A 23,664-nucleotide genomic window follows, 5' to 3' on the forward strand; every position below is an offset into this window, starting at 1 on the left:
ATTTCAATGCGGATTTTTTTTATTGTTCTTTTAAGACAGGCTCAAATCAGCCCATATAGCATTAATTGTACAAGCACCTCATAAAGCATTTCTCAGAGGTTCTACTGTGCATAAGTTTTATTAATGGATTTTCAACAAACTTTTGAACATCTGAGTCCTTTTTTAAAAAAGAAATTTATAGTACATGAAAAAGCACATTAGCACACGATAGTAAAAAGAAATTTCATAAAATACTCTAACTTATATGTGGTATTCATAGATTGTTATTCACAAGTTATTTAGGATCCTGTACATAAAATGAAGATGCACCTTATAATAAGTGAATGAACTCCTAGCTGCAAAGACCTGACATTACTAGTTAATACAGGTAATACTTTCTCCAAGGCATGAACAGCATTCATCGAAAAACTTTGAGACCCATCATGAAATAGTGTATCAATCAATATTTCATCTGGAATGAGCTCTAATGTCTTTGCTAGAAAATCAGCAAATGCTTCAGAACCTTTGGGAAGGTCATTGGAACAAGTTTCTAAAAATTTAAATGAAAAAAAAAAGAAGATATTTTTCGCAATAATAAACAAGAAATTTTAAAGTAGCAAAAACACATACAATATGAAGGAGTCAAGTATGAAACCTTACAAACCTGACAATCCAAGAAACAAATTCAGAGTGTTCTTTGATATCATTTTCACTATAGAATATTCATCTTTAGATATCACAGTATCTTGTTTATTGTAAAGTATATTTAACATGGCATGGAGTAAAGGACTGAAGTGATAAGCACACAAAAGCACACAAGTATCTTTAAACACCTTGTCAGTTATTTGCAGTAGGTGCTGAAAATTATAATAAAAATTATGTAACTCATTCAAAACAACCTAATTTAAACAAGAGATAATGAAAGAGCGAGAAATTTAAACAAGAGATAATGAAAGAGCGAGAAAACAATCTCTTAAAATGAAACAGCTCTCTTATATTAACTGCACACCTAGTTTCTTTGAGCAGTGTTATGTAAATTCAGTGTAATTATTAATGTTATAATATTATATATATGTTACGGTAAAAGCCTGAAGCAAGGCGAGTTGGTAAAAAATCGAAATATGTTTTCATTTTGGACTCTTACCAAGTCAAAGCCCACTTTTAATGAGTAAACTAACCATTATGAACTTAATACCACTTATTATTAAATTATTAAGTATAATTGTTTAGTAATTATAATTAACAAATGAATTAATTCTGACATTAAGTTCTTGACACAGTTAAGCAACTTGTGATCACAATCAATTAATTTACTCCCCTTCAACATGTTTTTAATAAGTTCATAATGGTTAATCGCTTCATTAAAAACAGCTTTGACTTGATAAAAGTCAGAAATGAAAACGTTTATAAACATATATTTTGAGCTTTTACCAATTTGTCTCACCACTGAAACCTAGGTTTTACAAGTCTTCAGGCTTTTACAGTAACATATTTCAATTTATTTTATTAAATAACAGTTACATTCTCAAAAATAACACTACCCAATAGGCAAATGGCTACCAATACTGGGGTTATAATCATGAAAAAACAATCAAACCCACAGTATTGTTTGTATCCCATGATACAAACTTTTCATGGGAGAAAAAAAAAAAAATATATATATATATAAATTCAAACACACAAATAATCATAAATACAAAATAAAATTAATTAGTAGTACAAGTATTCTGTAATGAAATAGTAAATTATGTTATGTTTCATTATGTTAAAGTAAATAAAAAGGGGGGAAAGAAATGTATATTCATATACATGTACAGATTGTGGCTGGCTTTCAGAGCTACTTCAATTAGACATTAAAAGGTAGATAAGTTTTGCAGTTATGGAACTATGTGAAAATAAATTTCAATATCATTTATTGAGTGATGATACTCTTTAAGCTTTCTTTTGAAATGAGGCAGATTAGTAATTGTTTGCATTTCATGTAGTATTGAATTGAAAAACCTTGGCACTATGAAAATGAAGTGTTTTTACAAAATATCGTTGTTTGCATGTGGTAGATACAAACAATGGTACAGATAAAATACAATTTGATCTACGTGGATTTACTGTAGTGCGCATGGGCAAATGGTATTATTTTTTGTACAGAGTAATTGCAACTTTAAGCAAGTACAGCTGGCGAACAGTTAAAACGTCAGCATTACGAAAAATAGTATTAGACTGGGTGTTATAGTCATTATATATTAGTCAAATTACTTTTTTTTTTGTGAATTAATTATAGGACGAATATTATTATTGTAATCTCCACCATATATACAAAGACCGTAATATATGTGTGATTGAAACCACGAAAAATACAAATTTCTGATGAACACTTTGTTAACATGACTTTTGAGATGAAAAAACTTGAAAATCATGTACCTCAATTTATTAGGCAGAAAGTTTACATGTGATTTACATTTTAAATTATTATTGAAATAGAGACCAAGATATTTAATACTTTTGACAGCTTCAAGACAGTTACATGAACATAGAAGTGAGATTACATTGGTCAGTTTGGTATATCAATTGAATAGGGTCAGGAGGATTACCTCATAGGGAAAAAAAATTTCATGTATTTGCTCTTTTCAATATTAATTTCCAGATCATTAATAAGAAATCAATTCCGAAGTTTTAAAAGATCTTCATTTATTTTTTGGTTCAATACCTCTAGTAAATCATTACTTGCATACATGACCACCGTATCATCAGCGAAGCAGATAATTTTACCAAAAATATCAATGTCACAAAAGTCATTTATGAATATTTGAAACAATAAGTGACCTAAAAGAGAGCCTTTAGGGACTTCCCTTTTAATTAATAAAGGAGAACTGTAGAAACTTGAACATCTGTGATTCTTTGGATTCTATTTTTCAAGTATGATTTCATCAAATCGTGTGTGCCACCCCTGATGCCTATTGAGTACATTTTCGAAAGGAGAATATCATGATTTATTGAATCAAAAGCTTTTCTTATATCTAAGAATATTGCTATTACTTTGTGGGATTTATCAATGTTTTCATAGACAAATTGAGTAAAAGTTAATAATGCTGTTTCAGTATTTTTTTTAGGTAGAAACCCACACTGATTTTCAGAAAAGAATTTTGTTTTGTTGAGGAAGTCAAACACTCGGTTTTTTATGATGGTCTCAAACCTTTCGAAAATGTTGGAAGAACAGATATTGCTATATAGTTGTTAAAAACATTCACATCTCTTGATTTGTAAACTGAAGTAACATTTGCAATTTTTAAAACATCAGGAAAAATAGAGTATTTAATGCAGTCATTAAAAAGTTGAGTCATATAAGAAACCACATTATTTGAAAGCACTCTTAGTATCTTTGAATTAATAATGTTAGAACAATTTTTACCTCGAGATATATCAAATATAATATTCGAGATTTCCATATAACTTATTTCAGAAAAAATCATAGATTGAGGGTTATTGTTAATTGAATAGGTAGGAACATAATTTTGATATGAAGAGTTATTTTTTGCTTCAGTAACTTTCATTTTAACACGAGAAATAACCGATTTATAGGCTATGTTCACCAAGACATCAAATGGAAATTTTTTACATTTCAAATAAAGACTGTTTTAGTTTTACAAGGTCCAAAACCTCCTTTGTAACCTTTTTTTTTTTGTTTTTCAGCTTATCAAAGCACTTAATATGATTCATAGTAATAATTTCAAGAGTTTTTAGGAGAGAGTCAAATGAAATATTGGGATCACTTTCTATATATGCAAATTCATAATTCCTTAAGTAAGCAGTAATATTCTGGTAATCAGAGATAAATTTCTTTCTCAATTTGTTGAAATTGTAAGTATTGTTAGTAAAATTTAATTTACAGCCAACTGCACAATGATCAGTTAAACTAGATTGGAAGATAAATGATTTAACACATTCCATGTTTCTGCTCATTCTGATGAAAATGTGGTCAATACATGATCCACTGCCATTAGAATATGATCTGGTTATGTTATTGATGAAACATTGGAAACCAATACTATAGAGAAAATCAAGATATTCAATGACAACGTTATCATTATCATTCAATAAATCTATATTTACATCACCAATCAGGACAGCATTCCGATATTTAAGTGTTTGTAAAATCGGACTAATTTCAGATACAAAACAGTCAGAGGAGAATGCATGAGTTCTATATGCACTGAAAACCAACAATTTTAAGAGATCAGTATAAATTACAACATATTCAGCAGTTTACATTGTTACAAGGGTTATTTGATTGAAATTGAGTGATTTTTTTACAAAAACAATAACCCCTCCAGATCTATTTTCATTATGACACTGAAAAAATTTTGAAAAATCGGAGATATTGTACAATACAATTTCATTTTCATAAACCCATATATTTCACTTAAAACCAAGACATCTATATATTTCAACACAGGTGCTAAAGTTATAATTAATTCATCAAAATTTGTTCATAGGCTACGTATATTGTAATGGAGTATGTTAAATTGTAGTTTTGTGCAAGATAAATCACATTTCGGGTATAAGAAATTTCGGAGATCATCCAGAGTGTACAGTACATGACAATCTATTTCTCTATCAATGAACAATGTTATTTAAATCCTCTCAATAGTACTTATTCTGTACACTCCGGAACCCTCCGATTGACGTAAAAATATCTTACCTCCTTTCGCCCAACAAAACTTGTAATCATATGTAACGTTCTTGATCGTTACCTCCCGGTTCTTTAATATTTTTTCCCCCAGTAAACATTGAGTGGATGACAACAATGGAATAGACAAAGTTTAGATAGAACTATAACATTTATTCAATTATATTGTTAAACCATTAATCAGCGTAATCACTATTATCACAGGCCCTTTTATATGTTAAACTATTAATTAACGTTTTATCACAATTATCACAGTTAGTCTTTTCTCTCACTGTCACAATGAAACAAAAATATGAATCGATCTCACCGCCGTTGTCCAGGTTTTCACGTCTTATCACATCGTCCGGTAGATACTCCCAGGTGTCTGCCACACAGCCAAAGACTCGTCGTCACCAGCTTCAGACGACTTTGGTGTAAACACACGTTGAGATGAAAGCTCAGCCACTGCACATGGAACTGGAGATGAAGGTCCACGGTGGCCGGTCTGGCCACTAACCGATCACTGGATCACGACGACATTGAAACCTTACGTGCGATGAGACGGGATAAGTGCCAAGGCACACTTCTACTATTGTAACTTCATCGTTACTTATGAGACGATCTGGCTCACACCATGACAGGGCGTGACGCCTTACTGATTAAGTCGGTCGTTAGTCGTAGGTGAGGAAGTAGGTAGGTAGCGAGAGAGTCAGCACATCTCTAGCTGGCTTTTATATAGTAGCATTCCCACAATGCCTTACTGAAGAACCAATCACAACATAGAAGGTGCGGTATTAGCTTGTATCTGATTTACATAACTTCATGAGAAAAGGAAAACCAATCACAACATTAGCTTGTATCTGATTTACATAACTTCATGAGAAAAGGAAATACTGTAAGCATTATAATATTAAATCTGGCATCCAAACATAACAAATTGGAGATCTGGCCAGGATCCACAACTTTTAGGCCTATTGCACATTGTAAAAACTCATGACATTATAAACCGTGAGATGGTCCTAGGAACCACCGACGGCATGGAGGTAAAATATATTACATATTTATATAACACTTTGCTGAACATTTATATTATATTGCACTAATATATTACACAATTAAAATAGAGTTTAACGATGACGACTCGACGTGGCCTCCACCGACGAACCACGGGAACCCCCCAGAGGGAAAGAGAAGGTAACCAGACGAGCTATTGGGATCTCTGACATAGATGTAAAGCGGAATTTATATGGGACGTTGGTAGCCCGACCTCTGGCCCCGTTCTCGCCCGACGGCTAGGAGACCCCACCTCCGGACCGTCAGACTAAGCGAACTAACTGACCCGAACCGGATTGTCAGCGGAAGCCTCGGGTGGTTTCCGGTAACCAACGAACCCTGGGGCCTAAACAAGATTAATTGAACAACAGGATTGTAAGAGATCCCAGGTCGTCATGTTACACATACTCTGTTTTCATTTGTTTAGCGTGAAAAATAAGGAGCTAAATGTTCATTGAAATAAACATTATTCGATCTCAGCCTAGATTCAATTCTCAAAGCATATAATTTCAGTTCACGTGCAGCAGCTAAACACATATCATAGGTTTTTTTTGAGTCAAATTGGATTATAATAAGCTTAATCTTGTCCTTTCTTGAAGTTGGAACTCTATGGATGGCTGTAAGTCTCTCAGCTATATCTAATTTTAGGTATTAAAACAAAGCTTTCTTGATCATTTCTATGTTTTCATCAGCTGTCTCTGGCAGACCCAAAACCTCAACATTACACTTCCTAGAATACTGTTGAAGTTCAACAACTTCGGAATGCAATCGTTTTATTTAATTTTTTAAGATTGAATTTTCCTCTGTCAAGAGAAGCTGTTTTTCTTTGCATTCCCTCACTTCATTACAATTTTGTTCTAGCAACGATTTCAATGAATCTACAGATTGTGAATACGTTGTAAATTGGTTGGTGATATAGACCATCAGAGATTGAAACTGCTTTTTGAATATTACCATAATGCTTTTTATGACACTGGTAGATTCCGGCAATGAGTCGCGCGCGTGGGTACAATTTCACCAATTTCTTTAGCAAGATTTTCATTTATACATGGCACCAATTCAGCGACACTTGTTGATTTTGTATTTATAGCCACATCACTTACTACTGATTTTCCCGAAAAAAAACCAGAAGTTGTAGGAGTGCCATAAACACACCTGCCACATTTCCATGCCGATTTATGCGACACTGTTAATTATCTGAAATTTTTTTCTGCAAGTCCAGAACAGTAAAAAGGAAATATTGCCTTACAATTCGAACACACAATTTTGTCTTCATCAGATTGAATAGATATACTGCATGGTAAACACATTTGAATGTTATTGTATGGCCATGATTAGTGTAGCAACCCAGACCAGTTTTACTAATTATAGTGTATTGACTAGAAATTAAATGTTAGAATAAATGATTTTCACTTTGTTATTGTTTTAATTTACAAACATCAATGGGATGCATACAACTCCATGCCGTTGCCACTAAAAAGTTTTTTATACCTATATATATATATATTATATATACAGCAGGGCTAGAAAAATCCCAGGCACCAGGTCGCCATGGCGACTAAAAAATGTATATTGGCACTTAAAAAATTTCCTTCGTGTAGTTGCTAAATAGCAGGCTAAGAGCAGCACAAAATATTTGGAATTTCTGCCAACATGAAAGAGGGTTACTATGCCCTGAAAAAAATAAAAAGAAGCATTTTTTGGACCTATTTCTCCAGGTAAAAATTTTTTGGCCCCTAAAATTTTTTTCTGGCACCTAGATTTTTTTTGCTATTTGTCTGCCCTTATGATATACAGTATACTCTGTATAATCACCATGACTTGAGGTTTTGTTAACAATAACCAATTTATACTAATATCTGGAAAAAAAAACAGACACAAGAAGAGTAACCATATTATATTTTGAATGGAACAGTTCTGTTTTGTTCATGTAGTTTAGCCATTTTGTTTTTTCGTAAAAATGTAAATTTAATCATAATTCTTATCTTTATGGAAATTGTACTGATATCATATCAATAATTTGTGCAGCTAATATATTTAGGAAACTTTAGCTTTAAATTAGTCACCTAAATTTTTATTTACTTATTTTTTTGTATTTAAGTAGGTGAGCATTAGCAATAATTATTAAACATTAAAAATGATTTGGCGGCTATTGGTGATGTTTCGTTTATTATCGCACTTTGTGCGAATTTTAACTGTGCAATAATTTTAATTTCTCTGTGCAATTTTTTGTCTAGAAGATATGTGGTCACTCCAAACTTCTTTATTGACTAAACAAGTGCATTCCAAACTTTTTTTGTTCCTTCAACATACATACATAGATCCCATTAACATCTGTGATTTACTGAAAAAACAGTGAACAAAGGGAGTTTGGAGCTTTTTTCTAAAGAGTGGGTAGATATTTCCTGTAGTCCACTCCCCCCCCCCCCCTGCAAGATAAAAATGATAAGTCACAAGCAAAAGTATGACACAACTTCAGCTTCAAAATATAAAATAGTAATTCTCAAAACTGAGGAGTTTCAATTACATATAAACATAGTATGTTATAATTATAAATAAAGTTTTTCCCATGTTGTGGTACACATTTAGCTCATAGGTTTTAAAAAGATTAATTGGTTTTAAAAAAGTTCTGAACATGAATGGTAACATTATCTGCTATTCTCATAAGCCGTGTTTACATGTGACATGTAGATTGTAACAATGGGAATCAATTTATTTTAAAAACATACAGTAAACATTCTTTAATATTATTGCAGGCTATGACCATTTGTCAATTGTGTGGGAGTTGAAGAATAGAGTTATATACAATTTAAATACCAGAAATATGTGTGTGCATAGTATAGGATAACTTTTTTTTTTAAAGCAGCAAAATTCACAAGTGCAGACATTATGTTGCCACAGATTATAGCATTTTTGCTTGAACATTAATTATTAAATTGAGTTAATTTTAAAATTGTTATTTATGGAGATTTCTTTAGGGGAAATTGTTGTCCCTAAAATACTTGCATAAATAATTAAATAACTATCTTTCTTTATTATATTAAATCTTTTTTTAAAGGACTATTGTTTTAAAATATAAACAGTGAAACCTAAGACGGACACTGTATGAGACGGAAACCTGTCTTAAACGGAATCAAAATATAGTCTGTTCAGTGATTAGTGCTTTTATTTGCACCTTTATAAAACGGAAATCTGTCTATAATGAAATATTATTTCAGTTTAGTGATGTTCCATTTTATACAGGTTTCATTATAATAACAATTGAGTATTCTGAACAAAAAAAATCAAATCAAGTTTAATAAAAACATATATGTTATTGAGAGAACTAGACGGTTCTAACTTACTTCCAGTGTGGATGATAAAAATTTAAGAACATCAAGCCACAAGAGAGATAAGCAGCTTGAATCATTTAGAATAACTTCAGTCATTAAAAAACTTATCTGGAGTGACAGTGTATAGTAGTTCTCATCTTTGGTTTCCTTGGATCTGAAATAAATATAACAAGTTGATATTATACCAACTAATAATGACTACTTATACAAAGTTCATTAAGAGAAAACTGAAAATATTAGTATATCCTATACAGTTTTTCCTTGCAAATTTAATTCTTTCCTTTAAAAAATTCTGGCTATAACAGTGTTCAATGTAAGTTTACTGTGTCTTACAAAAACCTTTGTTTTGAAGAACAAAAAAGGTGAAGGGGAATAAGAAAATTGGGTAGATTAAAATGTGAAAGTGTTGGTATATCCTTGTTTAAATACCAAAACATGGATAATTTAAAGATATGAAAATTTTTACTTGGATAAAAGAAAAAAGAAATACCAAAAAAAAACAAAAAAACTTCCAGTTAAAGATCATAATAAAATTTGTTTTGCTGATTTATAAACTTTTGAGGTATGGTATAACCATGTAAAACAATGGTAGTATTAAAAATAGATAGAATTTGCTTTGCAACAGTCACTTACAGAAGATGATATAACAATTGTTGCACAATTGACACAAGTTCGGAATACACTTGACTATTGAGCATGATATCTCCAGAAAGACAACAACACATTTTTGAGATATTATAAAGGCCATCACCTGTAATACATTTAACAGGATCATGATTCATATACTTTAGCAGTCTAAGTTGTGGTTATGCATAATTATTTATAAATATGAAACTGAAAATTCAACTAGTATTTTTACTTTAATTTATCAATTAGAGTAATAATCATTTGATCATTTTTGTCGCACTACAGTCATTTTCTGCACACAAGGGCTAATTAGCCCGGGACCTACAATTTATTGTCGATTCCGAATGGCAGGCTTGTTTTTTATACTCATTGAGAGGTTGGTGCACTAACCCCTTGATGGGGGCCTCCCTGTGGTAGAAATTTTTTGCTGTGGTCAAGTCACCGTTTTTTGTTGTACCCCTGTGTCAGGAACGTTTTCTGGCAAGGATGAACCGGGTATCGAACTTGCGACACCTCTAAACATCCTTTGGTACTTTAGGGGAGCATCTTATCGACCGGGCTACTACGCCCCAGAGTAATTATCTCATAAAATAAGAATTTTAAAAAGCTGTGTAAATCACTTAGAGAAACAGTAAATCATTTAGACACATAAGCAGAACGGGGAAAAACAATTTAATCTAAGGGCACTCCAAATTGTGCACACACATAAAAATAAATCGAATCATTGAAAAGTGTAATTACTTTCATCGCCACTCTGCAATGTGACAGATATTTTAGAAATTAAAAATGACAAAATATCAGCTCTCTTCTTTACTGGAAGATATTGGATGAGAACTTGATCAATCAGACACTTCAAAGCTAGATTGCTGGATGTACAGCTAGATTAGATAAAATATAATTAAAAAATATGTAAAATGCACTGGTCACAAAATTATAAAGTTTAAAGCACAGGATATATGTTTTTATTCTTCTTCTTACAACAACACTCATAAATACTGAATGAATGAACGCCAAGGTCTCTGCCACCAGACTTATCCTGTTGCCGAGATCTCTTCCAGCCCAGCTTTGCGGCAGAGTCTGGAACAAAGTGAGTGTGTACACCTAACAGTCTGAGTGTGTAGCTAGTGTTGTGTATATTTCAGTGCTGCCATCTATACTTCAAATTGTGAGTGAAGTGTAATGATTGAATATTTGTAACGTTGTAGGCCTGTTGCTCTCTGTGGCGAGACTTTTTAACGGGGAGATCGGCTCACATTCGCACCTTGAAGTTGGGAACCACAGAAAACCAACTTCAACCGACCACCACTGTGGGGTTCGAACCCGGATTCTCACATCGCGAGTCCGTCACTATAACCACTCGACCACCACAGCGGCACTCATAAATACTATAAAACCTATCTTTTGTAGACACTGGTGGGACGAAACATTTCATCCATAAAAGACAGGTGACCATTAATCAGGGGTTTGAAATGCATACTTTTAATATACAAGGGGAAATTATTATTTGGCTGTAAAAGAGGGGTGACTGCATCTGAGAAGTGTTCATTAAGAGGGGTTTTGCTGTACCATAAACATTTTCTTTGCAAAGTTTTTTCTTATATACAAAGTTTTATTATCTTTCGCAAAGTTTTTTCATGCACAATACATGAAAAATTCTTTTATTTAAAATTTATTTTCTCTTTGTATGTGTTGCACCTGAAAATTTGTATGCTGTGATCAATTTTTACACAGTTTCGCAGAAATACAGATTGAATCAAAGTGCAAGTTTAATAATAATAAGAAGAACTCTTTTAATTATTGAAATTGTTTTAAGCAATTAATGATTTTGTAAATCGAATTTTTTAGTTCCTGATGTAAAAGTTTGTGACTAATAAGACAGTTTTAATACAAATACAAGAATAAAAATGCAAAACATAATTCACCTTTCAAATAAATCTTCAACATAATAAGGAAAAAAAGACTGATCTTCAGCAGGAACAGAATTCAAGAATTTACCCAAAGGAAGGCACCACTGCATTTGGTCTTCCCTATAAAATTAGTTCTTAAGTATTTAATCTCACTAAACAAATAAATAAACTTCAGATACTATTTATACATCTGATGGAAAAAAAAGAACTCCAAAATGTTAAATGGAAGCAAAAAATTTTGAAACAATGATTTTGGCTGATATTGATATAGCATTTATACCAAGTCAAACTTTTCTAACTCATTTTGATATCTTTCAAAAGATTCCCAGCAAAATCTACATGGAGAGTTTTGATTTGGCCCGCAATGTCTGAAAGGTTAAAGACCCTTGTTCCAACTGTTTTTACAGCTTCATTTTTCTCACTTAATAAAATTTATTTTTGATTTTTATCAGATGTTTGCATGCTTCTCTCACTTTTTCGATAAATACTTTACATTTTCCCATTTTTTATTTTCCCGACTTTACAGGTTGCTAGGAAATCTGTTAAAGTAATTTTGATCTGCTGTGTAATATTTGAAATAAATATAAAAGAATTTTTCTTTACAACTCACATTTCATATAACTTGAATCAATTTTCTGAAGTACTATGATATGTCAAAGTTCAACAGTATATACTTGAAGATAAGTAATAGACCATATATGCGAGTAACAGAAATGGTGTTATAACATGCCTCAATATATATATATATGAACTGAAGAGTCAAAAAGAACTGGTACAGGCATGCGTATGCAAATAAAGAGATATGGAACCAATCAGAGTACGGCGCTGCGGTTGGCAATGCCTATATAACACAACAAGTGTCTGGCATAGTTGTTAGATCGGTTACTGCTGCTACAATGGCAGGTTATCGAGATTTAAGTGAGTTTGAACATGGTGTTATAGTCGGCGCACAAGACATGGGACATAGCATCTCCGAGTTAGCGATGAAATTTGGATTTTCACATACGACCATTTCACGAGTGTACCGTGAATATCGGGAATCCGGTAAAAAATGTAATCTACAACATCGCTGCAGCCGGAAAAAGATCATGCAAGAACAGGACCAATGACGACTGACGAGAATCATTTAACATGACAGACGTGCAACCCTTCCGCAAATTGCTGCAGACTTCAATGCTGGGCCATCAACAACTGTCAGCATGCGAACCATTCAACGAAACATCATCGATATGGGCTTTCGGAGCCGAAGGCCCACTCGTGTACCCCTGATGACTGCACGACACAAAGCTTTATGCCTCGCCTGGGCCCGACAACACCGACATTGGACTGTTGAGGACTGGAAACACGTTGCCTGGTCTGACGAGTCTCGGTTCCAATTGCTTCGAGCTGATGGACGTGTACACGTATGGAGACAACCTCATGAATCCATGGACCCTACATGTCAACAGGGGACTGTTCAAGCTAGTGGAGGCTCTGTGATGGTATGGGGTATGTGCATTTGGCGTGATATGGGACCCCTGATACGTCTAGATACGACTCTGACAGGTGACAGGTACGTAAGCATCCTGTCCGATCACCTGCACCCATTCATGTCCATTATGCATTCCGACGGACTTGGACAATTTCAGCAGGACAATGCGACACCCCACACGTCCAGAATTGCTACAAAGTGACTCCAGGAACACTCTTCTGACTTTAGACTTTCGCTAGCCACCTAAATCCCCAGACATAGACATATCTGGGATGCCTTGCAACGTGCTGTTCAGAAGAGATCTCCACCCCCTCTTACTCCTACGGATTTATGGACAGCCCTGCAGGATTCATGGTGTCAATTACCTCCAGCACTACTTCAGACATTAGTCGAGTCCATGACACATCGTGTTGCGGCACTTCTGCGGGCTCGCGGGGGCCCTACACGATATTATGCAGGTGTACCAGTTTTTTTGGCTCTTCAGTGTATATATGTATATACAGGGTGTTCTGTTAATGGACCGGCAAACTCAGAGGGTTGTTAGAACGCATCAAGAGGAATTGCAATGAAACATGGCATGGCAAACCACGTTCAGAGGGTGAAAATCGCGAAAAATGCATGCAGGCTCTGAGTCCAGAGGAGACGAAAGGTGGATGTCAGTTGATCACTGAATGCATTTGTGAGTTCGCTCACCATATCTGACATAATCGCATCGTGAAACGCATGGGCTGGGATAGGATCATGTGCTGCGGACGACGTAAATTAGCGTTATTGCGATAGTAAGCACGTGTAGCAGTTAGTTGTCTGTTTCAATAAGTATCTTGATGGCTGACTACACGAATGAGAAATATGCTGATATGCATCTGATTTACGGTCGAGAAGATGGCAATGGGCGCTTAGCACAGTAGATGTACCAACACTAATATCTGATGAGGCGTCCGCACCATAGTACCTTTGCCATGATCGATCGACTACTATGGGAGATGGGGACCTTACACTCAGCATGCCGTGTGAGAGAGAGAGAGATACCGGCGCAATGTATGTACTCCTCAAATAGAAAAACCATGCTGCAACAGTTTGCTGATTCTCGGTCGACAATTACACATGTGGTTGCAGCTGAACTCAATGTTCAGCATATGGCGGTCTGCAAAGTTCTGTATAGTGAAAAGATGTACCCCCCTTCCACATCCAGAAGGTACAACTCCTAACCGAAGATGACTATCCCCGTCATGAACAGTTTGTGTGCTGGATGCTCGACGTCACACATTCTAATCTTCAATTTCCTGCCACTGTTTTATTTACTGACGAGGCCAGCTTTACGCGAGAAAGCATTGTCAACACACACAATGTGGGCGTAGATAATTCCCATGTCAGTGTATTGTGGAAATCTCAACAGAGGTTTAGTGTCAATGTGTGGGCAGGAATCCTCGGTGATTATCTCTTGGGGTCGTACTTGCAGCACCTGAATGGAACAACTTTTCTGCAGCACGTCCTCCGGAAATTGTGCCAGCCGCAGTGCAGCGAGGCATGTGGTTCATGCATGATGGTGCCCCTGCACATTTTTCCAACGTGATGCATAATCACCTTGATATTTTATACCTAAGGAGGTGGATTAGATGTGCGGAACCAGCCGCTTGGCCTCCACATTTGCCGGATCTCAATCTGTGTGACTTTTTCCTATGGGGACACCTTAACTCACTTGTTTATGCGACGTCTATGGACACACTGGAGGATCTCATAGCACAGATTGTCATCACTGCGGCAGACATCAAAAGCATACTTGGTATCTTTGTGTGCATTCAGGAATCATTTTTACATCGTTGTAGACTGTGCAATGACGTCAATGGCCACCACTTCCAACAACTCTTGTAATCAAATAAATCCTTTCGTAATTATTATTGTACTTTTTGTCATTCCAGCATAATGTGGAAACCTGCATGCACTTTTTGACCTCTCAACGTGGTTTGAGACACTATGTTCCATTGCAATTTTTGTTCCTCTTGATGTCTAATAACAACCCTCTGAGTTTGTTAGTCCATTAACAGACCACCCTGTATCTGTGTGATATGAGAGTGTGTGTGTATATATATATCATGATCATTATAATTTCCTTAATTATTTAAGAAATTCTTTTAAAAAATCACCCTTTATAAATATAAAATGGATGGACTATCAGCCAGATTGAAAACAGATTCTCCTCATGCGTTTTAATGCAAAACAGCCTTATAGTTTTAAAGACAAGTTCATGAGAGAAACTAAATCATGCAAATATTTTGCATAAATAGCAGGGGGGGAGGGGGAGGAATAGTAAATAAACTTACATTTCAAGCAATTGATTACCAAATGCACAGAAATCAGATTTTGACAAACATTTTATTAATTTGAGGCAACTACTTTCAAGAGAATGAGCTACAGTGCATTCTGTGGTATCCTGTAGTTAAGAAACAAAAAATAAATTTGATAACAAATTTAATATTCTAAAAATGTCACAAATGATATTTTTGAAGAAAATTGTGAATTTGCTTACCTAATCATTTGTGTATTTGATACGATACAAATATAAAATGAATAAATGAAATGTAGTGTGAAACTCTGCTTTTGTGGATACTTAGAGGATAGAAAAATTTGTCAGTAGAAGAAGGGTGACAGTACAAAATGGGGTTTGTATTGAAACTATGAAAACAGCACACATGCCAATTGGCATGAAGCCTTACAGTAGTGCTGAATGTTGGGCTTCACTACGATGGGAAACAACCCCTCCAACCACAATTTAAAAAAAACTCAATTTTTAAAAAAATTTTAAAAACTTTTAAATGGCTTTTAAATTAAACTTTTAAAAATTTAAATACAACACCCATTAGGAACTGGACCCTAAAGGGCTAAAGCCACATAAGCTGACTACACCCTCCCCAAAAGCATACGGGGGGGGGGGGGACAAATGTCTATCTTCTGCCTATGGCAATAATTTTTTTTTAGTCCGGGGGAAGGGGGGGTCATCATATAACGCGTCAAATACCCGTAATTTCGGAAAAGGATGTGTAAAAATTTTGTGTATGTATGTGTGTGTATGCAGAATCTGCTTTTGGAGGGGCACAAGGATCTAATTCTTCACAGATGGTATAAAAGAAATTATTTTATGCCAATATTTTAATTCTCTACAAAAATATTTTTAATTTTTGGGGTGGGGGGGGGGGGAAAGGAAGAGAGGTCCCTTATATAACCTTCCCCCAAATTTTGCTTTTGGTTAAAATCCGTGTTTGGAACTTGCGATTGTGCAATGGTAATCGGCTAAAAATATGATTTTCTAAAGATTTCAAATTTTGAATGGGCTATTCCTTTGGAAAAAAACTCCTGGTTGCCACGGCGATCACACAGAACTACAACACAAATATACGTACATTGAACTTCAAATGCACGCATTACCAGTGGTACATACAGTACATGCTGGTACATACAGTTCTTACATAAATTTTTGTTACAATAGAACATTTAACACATCCTTTTTGTCTTCCTGCATATGCCAGGGTATGAAAACAAAAAAAGTAAAAATGTTCACAATCTACTTTTTTTTGGTCAAATCCATGGATAATTCATGTATCATAAGTGTATTATTTTGAAACTTATGAATTCCTGTTAAAAGTAGGATAACAGCATTGTTGTATACAAACAGGGGAGTCCCTTGAGCTAAGATTATGGTGCATTTTTGCAATAAAAATATGTACCCAGTGTTTGCTGATATGCACCTGGATGTGTGATTCATGCATTAAAATTCAATTTCACTCCTCTAAATTTCACTGAGTGAAAATACTCTTCTAAATTTTAGGTAATTGTTTCATATGTATTTCTTACTGATAAAAAAATACCACTTAAAATTTTGGAGAAGAGTGTGAAATTACTCTTCAAAATTATATTTTTCTTTAACACTTGGTAACAGTAGTGTCCATATTTTATGGGGTGGAATTATTATTTTCATGCTACTCAATTGTGTGTTTTGGTGAAAATGCTCATTATGTCAAAGTTCTGAAAAAAAAACCCAATTTCAATGTTTTTAAATTGTGATTTTATAATATTAAATGTGAATTGTGTATGAATAAAGAAACCCATTTTCTTTAATGAGAATATGGTTATTTGACTGCAATGTTACGTGTGGGAACATAATTTATAAAATGTCTAATCAGGCTTGTCAAATAAATCAAGTTGATTTTCAAACCTTCAAAGAAAAATTCTTTAAGAAATTTTAATTGGATTGATCAAGTCAATTAACTAAAATTTCACACCACAATCAACAATTGATTGATTAATCAGACTAGCCCTAATGAAACTTCTTCAAAAATTATAATTTTAACTTCTGATTTGGCTATGAAAAAAATCCTACATAACATATTTTTCAAAGCAAAATAATTATATATTATAGATATATTATATATAATTATTATATATAATTATAGCAAAATAATTATATATTATAGATTCAATAGTATATGTTTTGTTGACATTAAAATCTTTATATGTATAATATTTATAATAGCATAATTATGAAGACAGAAATACAACTCAATCAAAATAAAGTAGCATAAACAAATACAATAACTTACTTTTTTAGCAAAATAATTATGGCTTTCACAATATGATGAAGCCCACAGAAGTTCATGGAGATGTTTTAAAACCAGTTCAATCAAGTTAAAGTCCCTAGAAACCTCATCTGATTCAGTTAAGCTGATGAAAATGTCTGAGACTGTACAGACAGCATGTAAATAAGATGGTAATGAACTAGATGGCATGGAAATTTTGCAACAACTCAATGGGAAAAATATTTTCTTTTGCAAAAATGATGGTAAAAGGTCCTGTATGAAAGAATGAAAATTATTACGTTTCCAGAACAACAAATTTGCACAGTTCAATCACAGATAATAACACTAAGTTTTTATGTGTGTGTGTGAACCTGCATAAACTGTAAAATAAACATTTGAAGTACCCTAATTTCCTGTGTACATTCCGCAGATTATACATCATAAAGTTATCTGAATTTTTTAGAGACTATGTAAGAAAATGCTGAAGCTTTGCACTGAGAGATTGGGATAAAAAACATTTTTGAAAATAATCTTTTAGAGCATGTTTAAAAAAATTTCTTGGGGATAAATAACCTCCGTCTTTTCTTCCTAATAAGGTTTTTGCAAGCAGAATAGTATTTAACAGAGAAAAAGAGAAAAAAATTAAGCAAGGAATATTTTACACTATACCTTTTATGAGAAAAAGAAAGAGGTGAAGAACATTATTAATTGCAGCAACACATTTTAGAAATGTAAACTTTTCAATTAGAAGATTTCAATAAGACTACAAAGAAATTTGTGACAATTCATGTTTGAAAACGATTTGAAAATTTGTTACAGGCACACTTTGCTGAAATCGGTCTCCCTTATCAAAATAGCGTAATGAAGCATGAATCAATAGCATATATAAAAAATACAAAAGTCGCGAGACATGGAAAGACTTGTGTGTGAAAATTTCTTAATATTCGTGTTCATTATGAGCGAGTCAGATGTATTTTCATTAATTCATTATCTTAATTATACAGTCACAAATTTAGAAATAAGAGAGAATATGAGAAGGAAAGGGAGGCAATACCAATTATGAAAAGTTTAAATGACATACAATTGTTAAATCTGATCTCAACTCCTTCCATTCAGACTCAGTGGGTAAAATTTTTTTTATCACTTTGGAAATGACACAGTCAGAACCATCTTTGCAGCTTGAGTCACATTCAACATGTTCTGTTTGCAGTCTTGTAACCATCAGACAGGTGATCTCAACAACTCTGGACCTACTATGTATCAATACAAAAATATGATTCAGATATTACAGCACAATAGAAACAATGAAGCTAGAAGGAGAAGCATAATAACAAAGAGCTCAAAATACATGAAAAGATTGTTACATTATACAGTTATACCTTGGTTAACAAAGATAATTTGTTTCAGAATGACATATGTAAACCAAAATCTCCTTTAGCCGAAAAATAATTTCCCACAGGTTTCTATGGAAAATCATTTAATTCATTGCAGGTCTTGCTCAAATTTTAAAGGTAAGTTAAAACACCAAGGCAACTATAAAAGGCAAAAACGAATACCTTCAAAATTAGATAGAAAAGAATTTTCAGATGTGATATTGAAGAGATCTTTTAGACTATATTTATATAGACATTTTACATTTTATACACAACCTAGGCTACTGGAATGTAACCACAGCTAACCGTGAAAAAAGGAACTCGACTGAGACACAACCCAGTTGAGTTCATAGGTGCCCTCATCTATTTGTGTTTTGGTCAGCTCATTTCTGTGTCTCGCACATCCAGATTTAAAATATAGGCTCTTACAATGTCCAGACTATTTGGTTTGGTGCTAAGAGTCTATGAAAACATAGGCTCTTTTCTTCAATACATTTTCTATTAGCCGATTCTTTCATTTAACATGAAATGGTTTGAAAAATTTCAGAAAGAAAAATTGAGGTTCCCATTTGGAAAAAGATTCCAAGGTGGACAGTTGATTCCGCTTGAGTGAGAGTAATTCTCTCTGATAGTGTGAATGGTGTTAAAATTCTCTCATTGCACTGGTTTTTTTTATGTCAGTGGATGTATTCACTTAAATAAAAATGTTCATTAGCTGAGGCAGAAAAAAAAATCTTTGTTATCCAAAAAATTTTAAAACCGAGGCATTCATTCATTAGCTGAAGTATTACTGTATTAATACATTATGCATACCATATTTTTTGTATTCATGGCATTTGATTACAAAATATGGCTTCATTCAAGCTATTTATAACAGACATATTTAAATTTAATTATCTATTGTTCTTCAAATTACCGTCAAATTAACCAACAATGACCCTCTAAAAGAATGAAAACGTACATTGATAAAAAAAAAGTTACTCTTCACTTAAATTAAATTCACCATTCAAAATTACAGCAATTTAAAGTTTATGTAAAGTCATGTGGATGGTTTAAATATTTTTGTAATATCACTAGAAGTTATATAACTTACGTGTCATTTACTGGACAACTGATTATGACATCGTGTAATTTCTCAGCAGCACTATAAATGAATGGCTGGTTATGTGGTTGGCATTTGTGCAATTTCATATACTCCTTTATTGACATCTGCCAAATTAAACTGACTTTCCAATGCAAAACTGTTTTGAAAAAAATAATTACATTAATAAAATACAGTGATGTGTCCAATTCAGTAATTATAGAATAATGATGAAGAAAAAAATTACCTTCAGAAGATGACACTAAGTCAAGGAAATTGAGGTTGAAGAAAACTAGAACCAAATTCATAGTGGTATTCAAAGTCCAGCAGTCCTAAAAAAATTCCAATACACTTTATAATTTCGCACAGCATCAACATCAAGTATGACCCCTCATTTACAACTGAAAAGAAATTCTTCAAGGATAATTTATTTTTAACATTTCTTTTAAAAAGGAGATGAACTTCCAACTCTTTGAATTCTATGAAAATATTATGCAGAATTATTTTTGCGCGTTATATACCAGTAAAACCTAGACCATGGTCCAACAGCTGGAAGTTTCATGGGGAGGGGGCATCTAACATAGCCATGGAAGCCTCAGAAAACATTTCAGATACCAAGATGCTCACAGCTGATTCAGCTGAGTAAAGATTATACATAAAGGGTTTCACAAATTTTCAAGACACATTTGATAGATTATAGACAAGTTTCAAAGAGTGATTTTTGAAAAAAAATGTTAAGTTTTATTTTATTAGTGAACTAAAAAATTCAACAGGTTTTTAAGGGCAAAATTTTTAATTGAAATTAACACAAACTGCAGCTGAATTAAGTTTAGAAAATTCCCATAACTAAAAAACAAAAAATGCAAAGTTAAAAAACAGCTTACTTACAGAAAAAGTAAGAAATTTTTTGACAACATCACAGACAAACTCTAAAGCACTGCAACTCAATGTGTTTTGAGTTTTGGCACACTTCAAAACCTGCTCCAATGGCTCTTTCAGTAAAGTAAATAATTCCTCTATACATTCTAAATCTAAACGTAGTTCTATAAAAATAGAGAGAAAAAAACAACATATAATTCAATTCATTTCTGTTGCTATTCATCTCAGATAATAAAGACCAAAAAACACATTTGCACCTTGAAGTTGGAAAATCACAAACATTAATAGACATAAGAGAGTGAGGGTGGGTGGGTTGGGGGGGGGGGACGTATGGAATACTGCAAAAGGAGGTCTAATGAATTACTTTATAGCATTAGCATATAAATCAATTCAAATGACCAAAATTTATTGCTTACCTAACTGAAAAAATGAGTCCAGTGCAGAAGTAAGAACTACATAATAAGAATCCAAATTGTCAGATTTTGATGCTAGTATCATCTTCTGTGCAACAAACTTAAATAGTTTTTTCACAGCACAAACAAATCCAGAGGAAATTAGGAACTTATCAAAAATTTTCTCTTCTCTATGCAATTTGAATAGCCTTTCAAGGAACGTCTTTAAGAATCCAGGATCTTTAACCTACAAGATTAGATATAAATTGATTGATTAAGATATAAATTACAGTCTCTTCACAATGATACTTGATATAAAAATATTTCTTTGCAATATCTTATATGATAAACCTCTGCAATAATGTTTTCTGCATTTCAATTGAATTATATTATTATATAAATTCTTTCTTAATATAATAGTATTCTTCATAATTTTTTACTAAGAGAAGGTTTTTACTAAGTTTCTTGATTGCTGGTAACAATATGGTTATTAACAGAATTGTCTAAATCACATTAATAATTGAAATTATCCAAAACTGACATCATAAAGAATGACAATGAGTCCCCCCCCCCTTCTTCTATGATATCATTTAGGAAATTTTATGAGATTTTCCCCGAGACGAATCTGATGCTTCTATGCATATCACCAAAATTAACAAAGAAAACTATTACACGTTTCCATCTGTGGAGCAAAATATCTTTAGTACAGAACAAAGCTGGGATTATCGTTTACCCATTTTTGGTACAAAGTTTAGATACGCGTAGAATTCCCGCTAAGGTGTGTATCAATTGTCTTGAAAAAAAAAAATACAGTGCCGCATTCTATATCACCCTACTTTAACTTCAGATGAAAAAAAATTGAACTAAATCACTCGAGTACAGAAGAGAAATTTTACTAATTTTAAGGAATTTTTCATGACATTAAACTGTTTTTTTCATTGATAAGAATCACATGACAAATAAAAAAAATAAATCTAATTCAGTTTGCTTACCTCACAACAAAAGTCCAGGATTTTCAGAGAGTTTATAGTACTTGAACAAGAGCACACAATAAAAGAAATGTCTATTATGTTTTCATAGATTGAAATATTTTCATCTGTTTTTTGCAACCAAATTAGTAAAAAGTGCTGAAAAAACATCATCGGACTGTCATTTTCCAAGCAATCTTCAGGTATTGATAACTCCTTGAGCAGTTCTACAAAAAGTTTGGGTGATCTTGCAGCTGACAAAATCTCAGTTAAAAGTTTTATGAGATGGGGATTCAAATCTTTTTGTAGCTTTTCTAATAAACTGATACACACTTTTACAGTACATGCGAACAATAATCCTCTATGAGCGTTTGGTATGAGAGCATTCACATCAGACTGATCCTTAATAACATCTACTCCTCTTGCATTGTCATTTTCTGACTTAACCCTGTCTGAAAAACTGACCTTGAGTTTACCTTTTTGAAGCAAACTTTGAGGGTCATATAAGCAATGGAAAAGATAAGCTAAAAACACTAAAGAATTTTGATGCAAATTTTCATTTTCAACAACTGCATGGCATAGGGAATCAGTTTTGACCCAAAAAGCCTGAAGTGCTTCCATGATTTCTGCAGCATTTTTATTATTTTCGTCCAGAGCAGCAGCTTCTAATGACTGAAGAAACTTTCCAATCAATGGATAAAACTTGGAAACAGGAAGGTGAGACCCATCAATAGTGAAAGAACTTTTAAGAAGAGGTAAAAGCTGAAACGAGAAAAGAAAAAATGCAAAGATCAACTGATTATTAAGATAGCACATCAGTATTTTCATTTTGAAATTAATGTTCACTACTTCTTTACTTAACATGATTGATACAATCCCAGAGACAGACACTGTGTTATTTGTTTTAGTCAGCATACAATGCTGTGGAAGATTATATTGAATCTAATAAACAAACTCGATTTCAATAACAATAATTATTATTATTACAGAACTCCATAGCATTAGCCCATATGCAGGGAAATTAGTCACAGATTTTGGGTAGTTATTGAATATCTACCTTCTAAGAGTCTATTGAATTGGATGATTTAGCCGTATCATTCTCTACATTTAAATAGAAATATTCAAACTTTATATTTGAATTTTTACCAGAAATCTTGATTTATTAAAAAAAGGCTGATATTAAGTATATTTGTATGCAGTGATTTGTTAAGTTGAATAAAAGTGTGTGGATTATGACATATTTCTGTATTCTTTGATGATGTGTGTAAAATTGGAATAGACAGAGCAAAAAATCTAAGAACATATGACAAAACACGATGCTGTAATACAAAAAGTGATATCATATTTCTTCACACTTTGAACAAGCAA

The 23,664-nt window shown here is 33.1% G+C and overlaps 1 protein-coding gene across 2 annotated transcripts in view; it reads right to left on the reverse strand.

Moving 5' to 3' along the window:
* The window catches only part of Ltn1 (E3 ubiquitin-protein ligase listerin), a 46,441-nt gene that overhangs the window by 12,017 nt on the left and 10,760 nt on the right, over positions 1-23,664 (reverse strand). The window contains exons 10-23 of one of the 2 annotated variants that reach the window (XM_089236410.1): positions 22,321-23,058; positions 21,353-21,575; positions 20,946-21,100; positions 20,305-20,389; positions 20,070-20,217; positions 18,685-18,853; positions 17,628-17,876; positions 15,354-15,463; positions 11,577-11,681; positions 10,396-10,532; positions 9,661-9,778; positions 9,040-9,181; positions 644-836; positions 310-529 (exon numbers count right to left, since the gene is read on the reverse strand). In XM_089236410.1, coding sequence (XP_089092536.1) covers positions 310-529; positions 644-836; positions 9,040-9,181; positions 9,661-9,778; positions 10,396-10,532; positions 11,577-11,681; positions 15,354-15,463; positions 17,628-17,876; positions 18,685-18,853; positions 20,070-20,217; positions 20,305-20,389; positions 20,946-21,100; positions 21,353-21,575; positions 22,321-23,058 — 2,792 coding nt within the window. Of the gene's footprint in view, positions 1-309; positions 530-643; positions 837-9,039; positions 9,182-9,660; positions 9,779-10,395; positions 10,533-11,576; positions 11,682-15,353; positions 15,464-17,627; positions 17,877-18,684; positions 18,857-20,069; positions 20,218-20,304; positions 20,390-20,945; positions 21,101-21,352; positions 21,576-22,320; positions 23,059-23,664 lie in introns of both variants that reach the window. The other variant, XM_089236409.1, reaches the window with a different exon arrangement.

The sequence above is a fragment of the Pholcus phalangioides genome, unplaced genomic scaffold (assembly GCF_987345545.1).
Source record: "Pholcus phalangioides strain wild (caught in Gottingen) unplaced genomic scaffold, Ppha-v1.0 ptg000009l_1, whole genome shotgun sequence".
NCBI lineage: Eukaryota > Metazoa > Arthropoda > Arachnida > Araneae > Pholcidae > Pholcus > Pholcus phalangioides.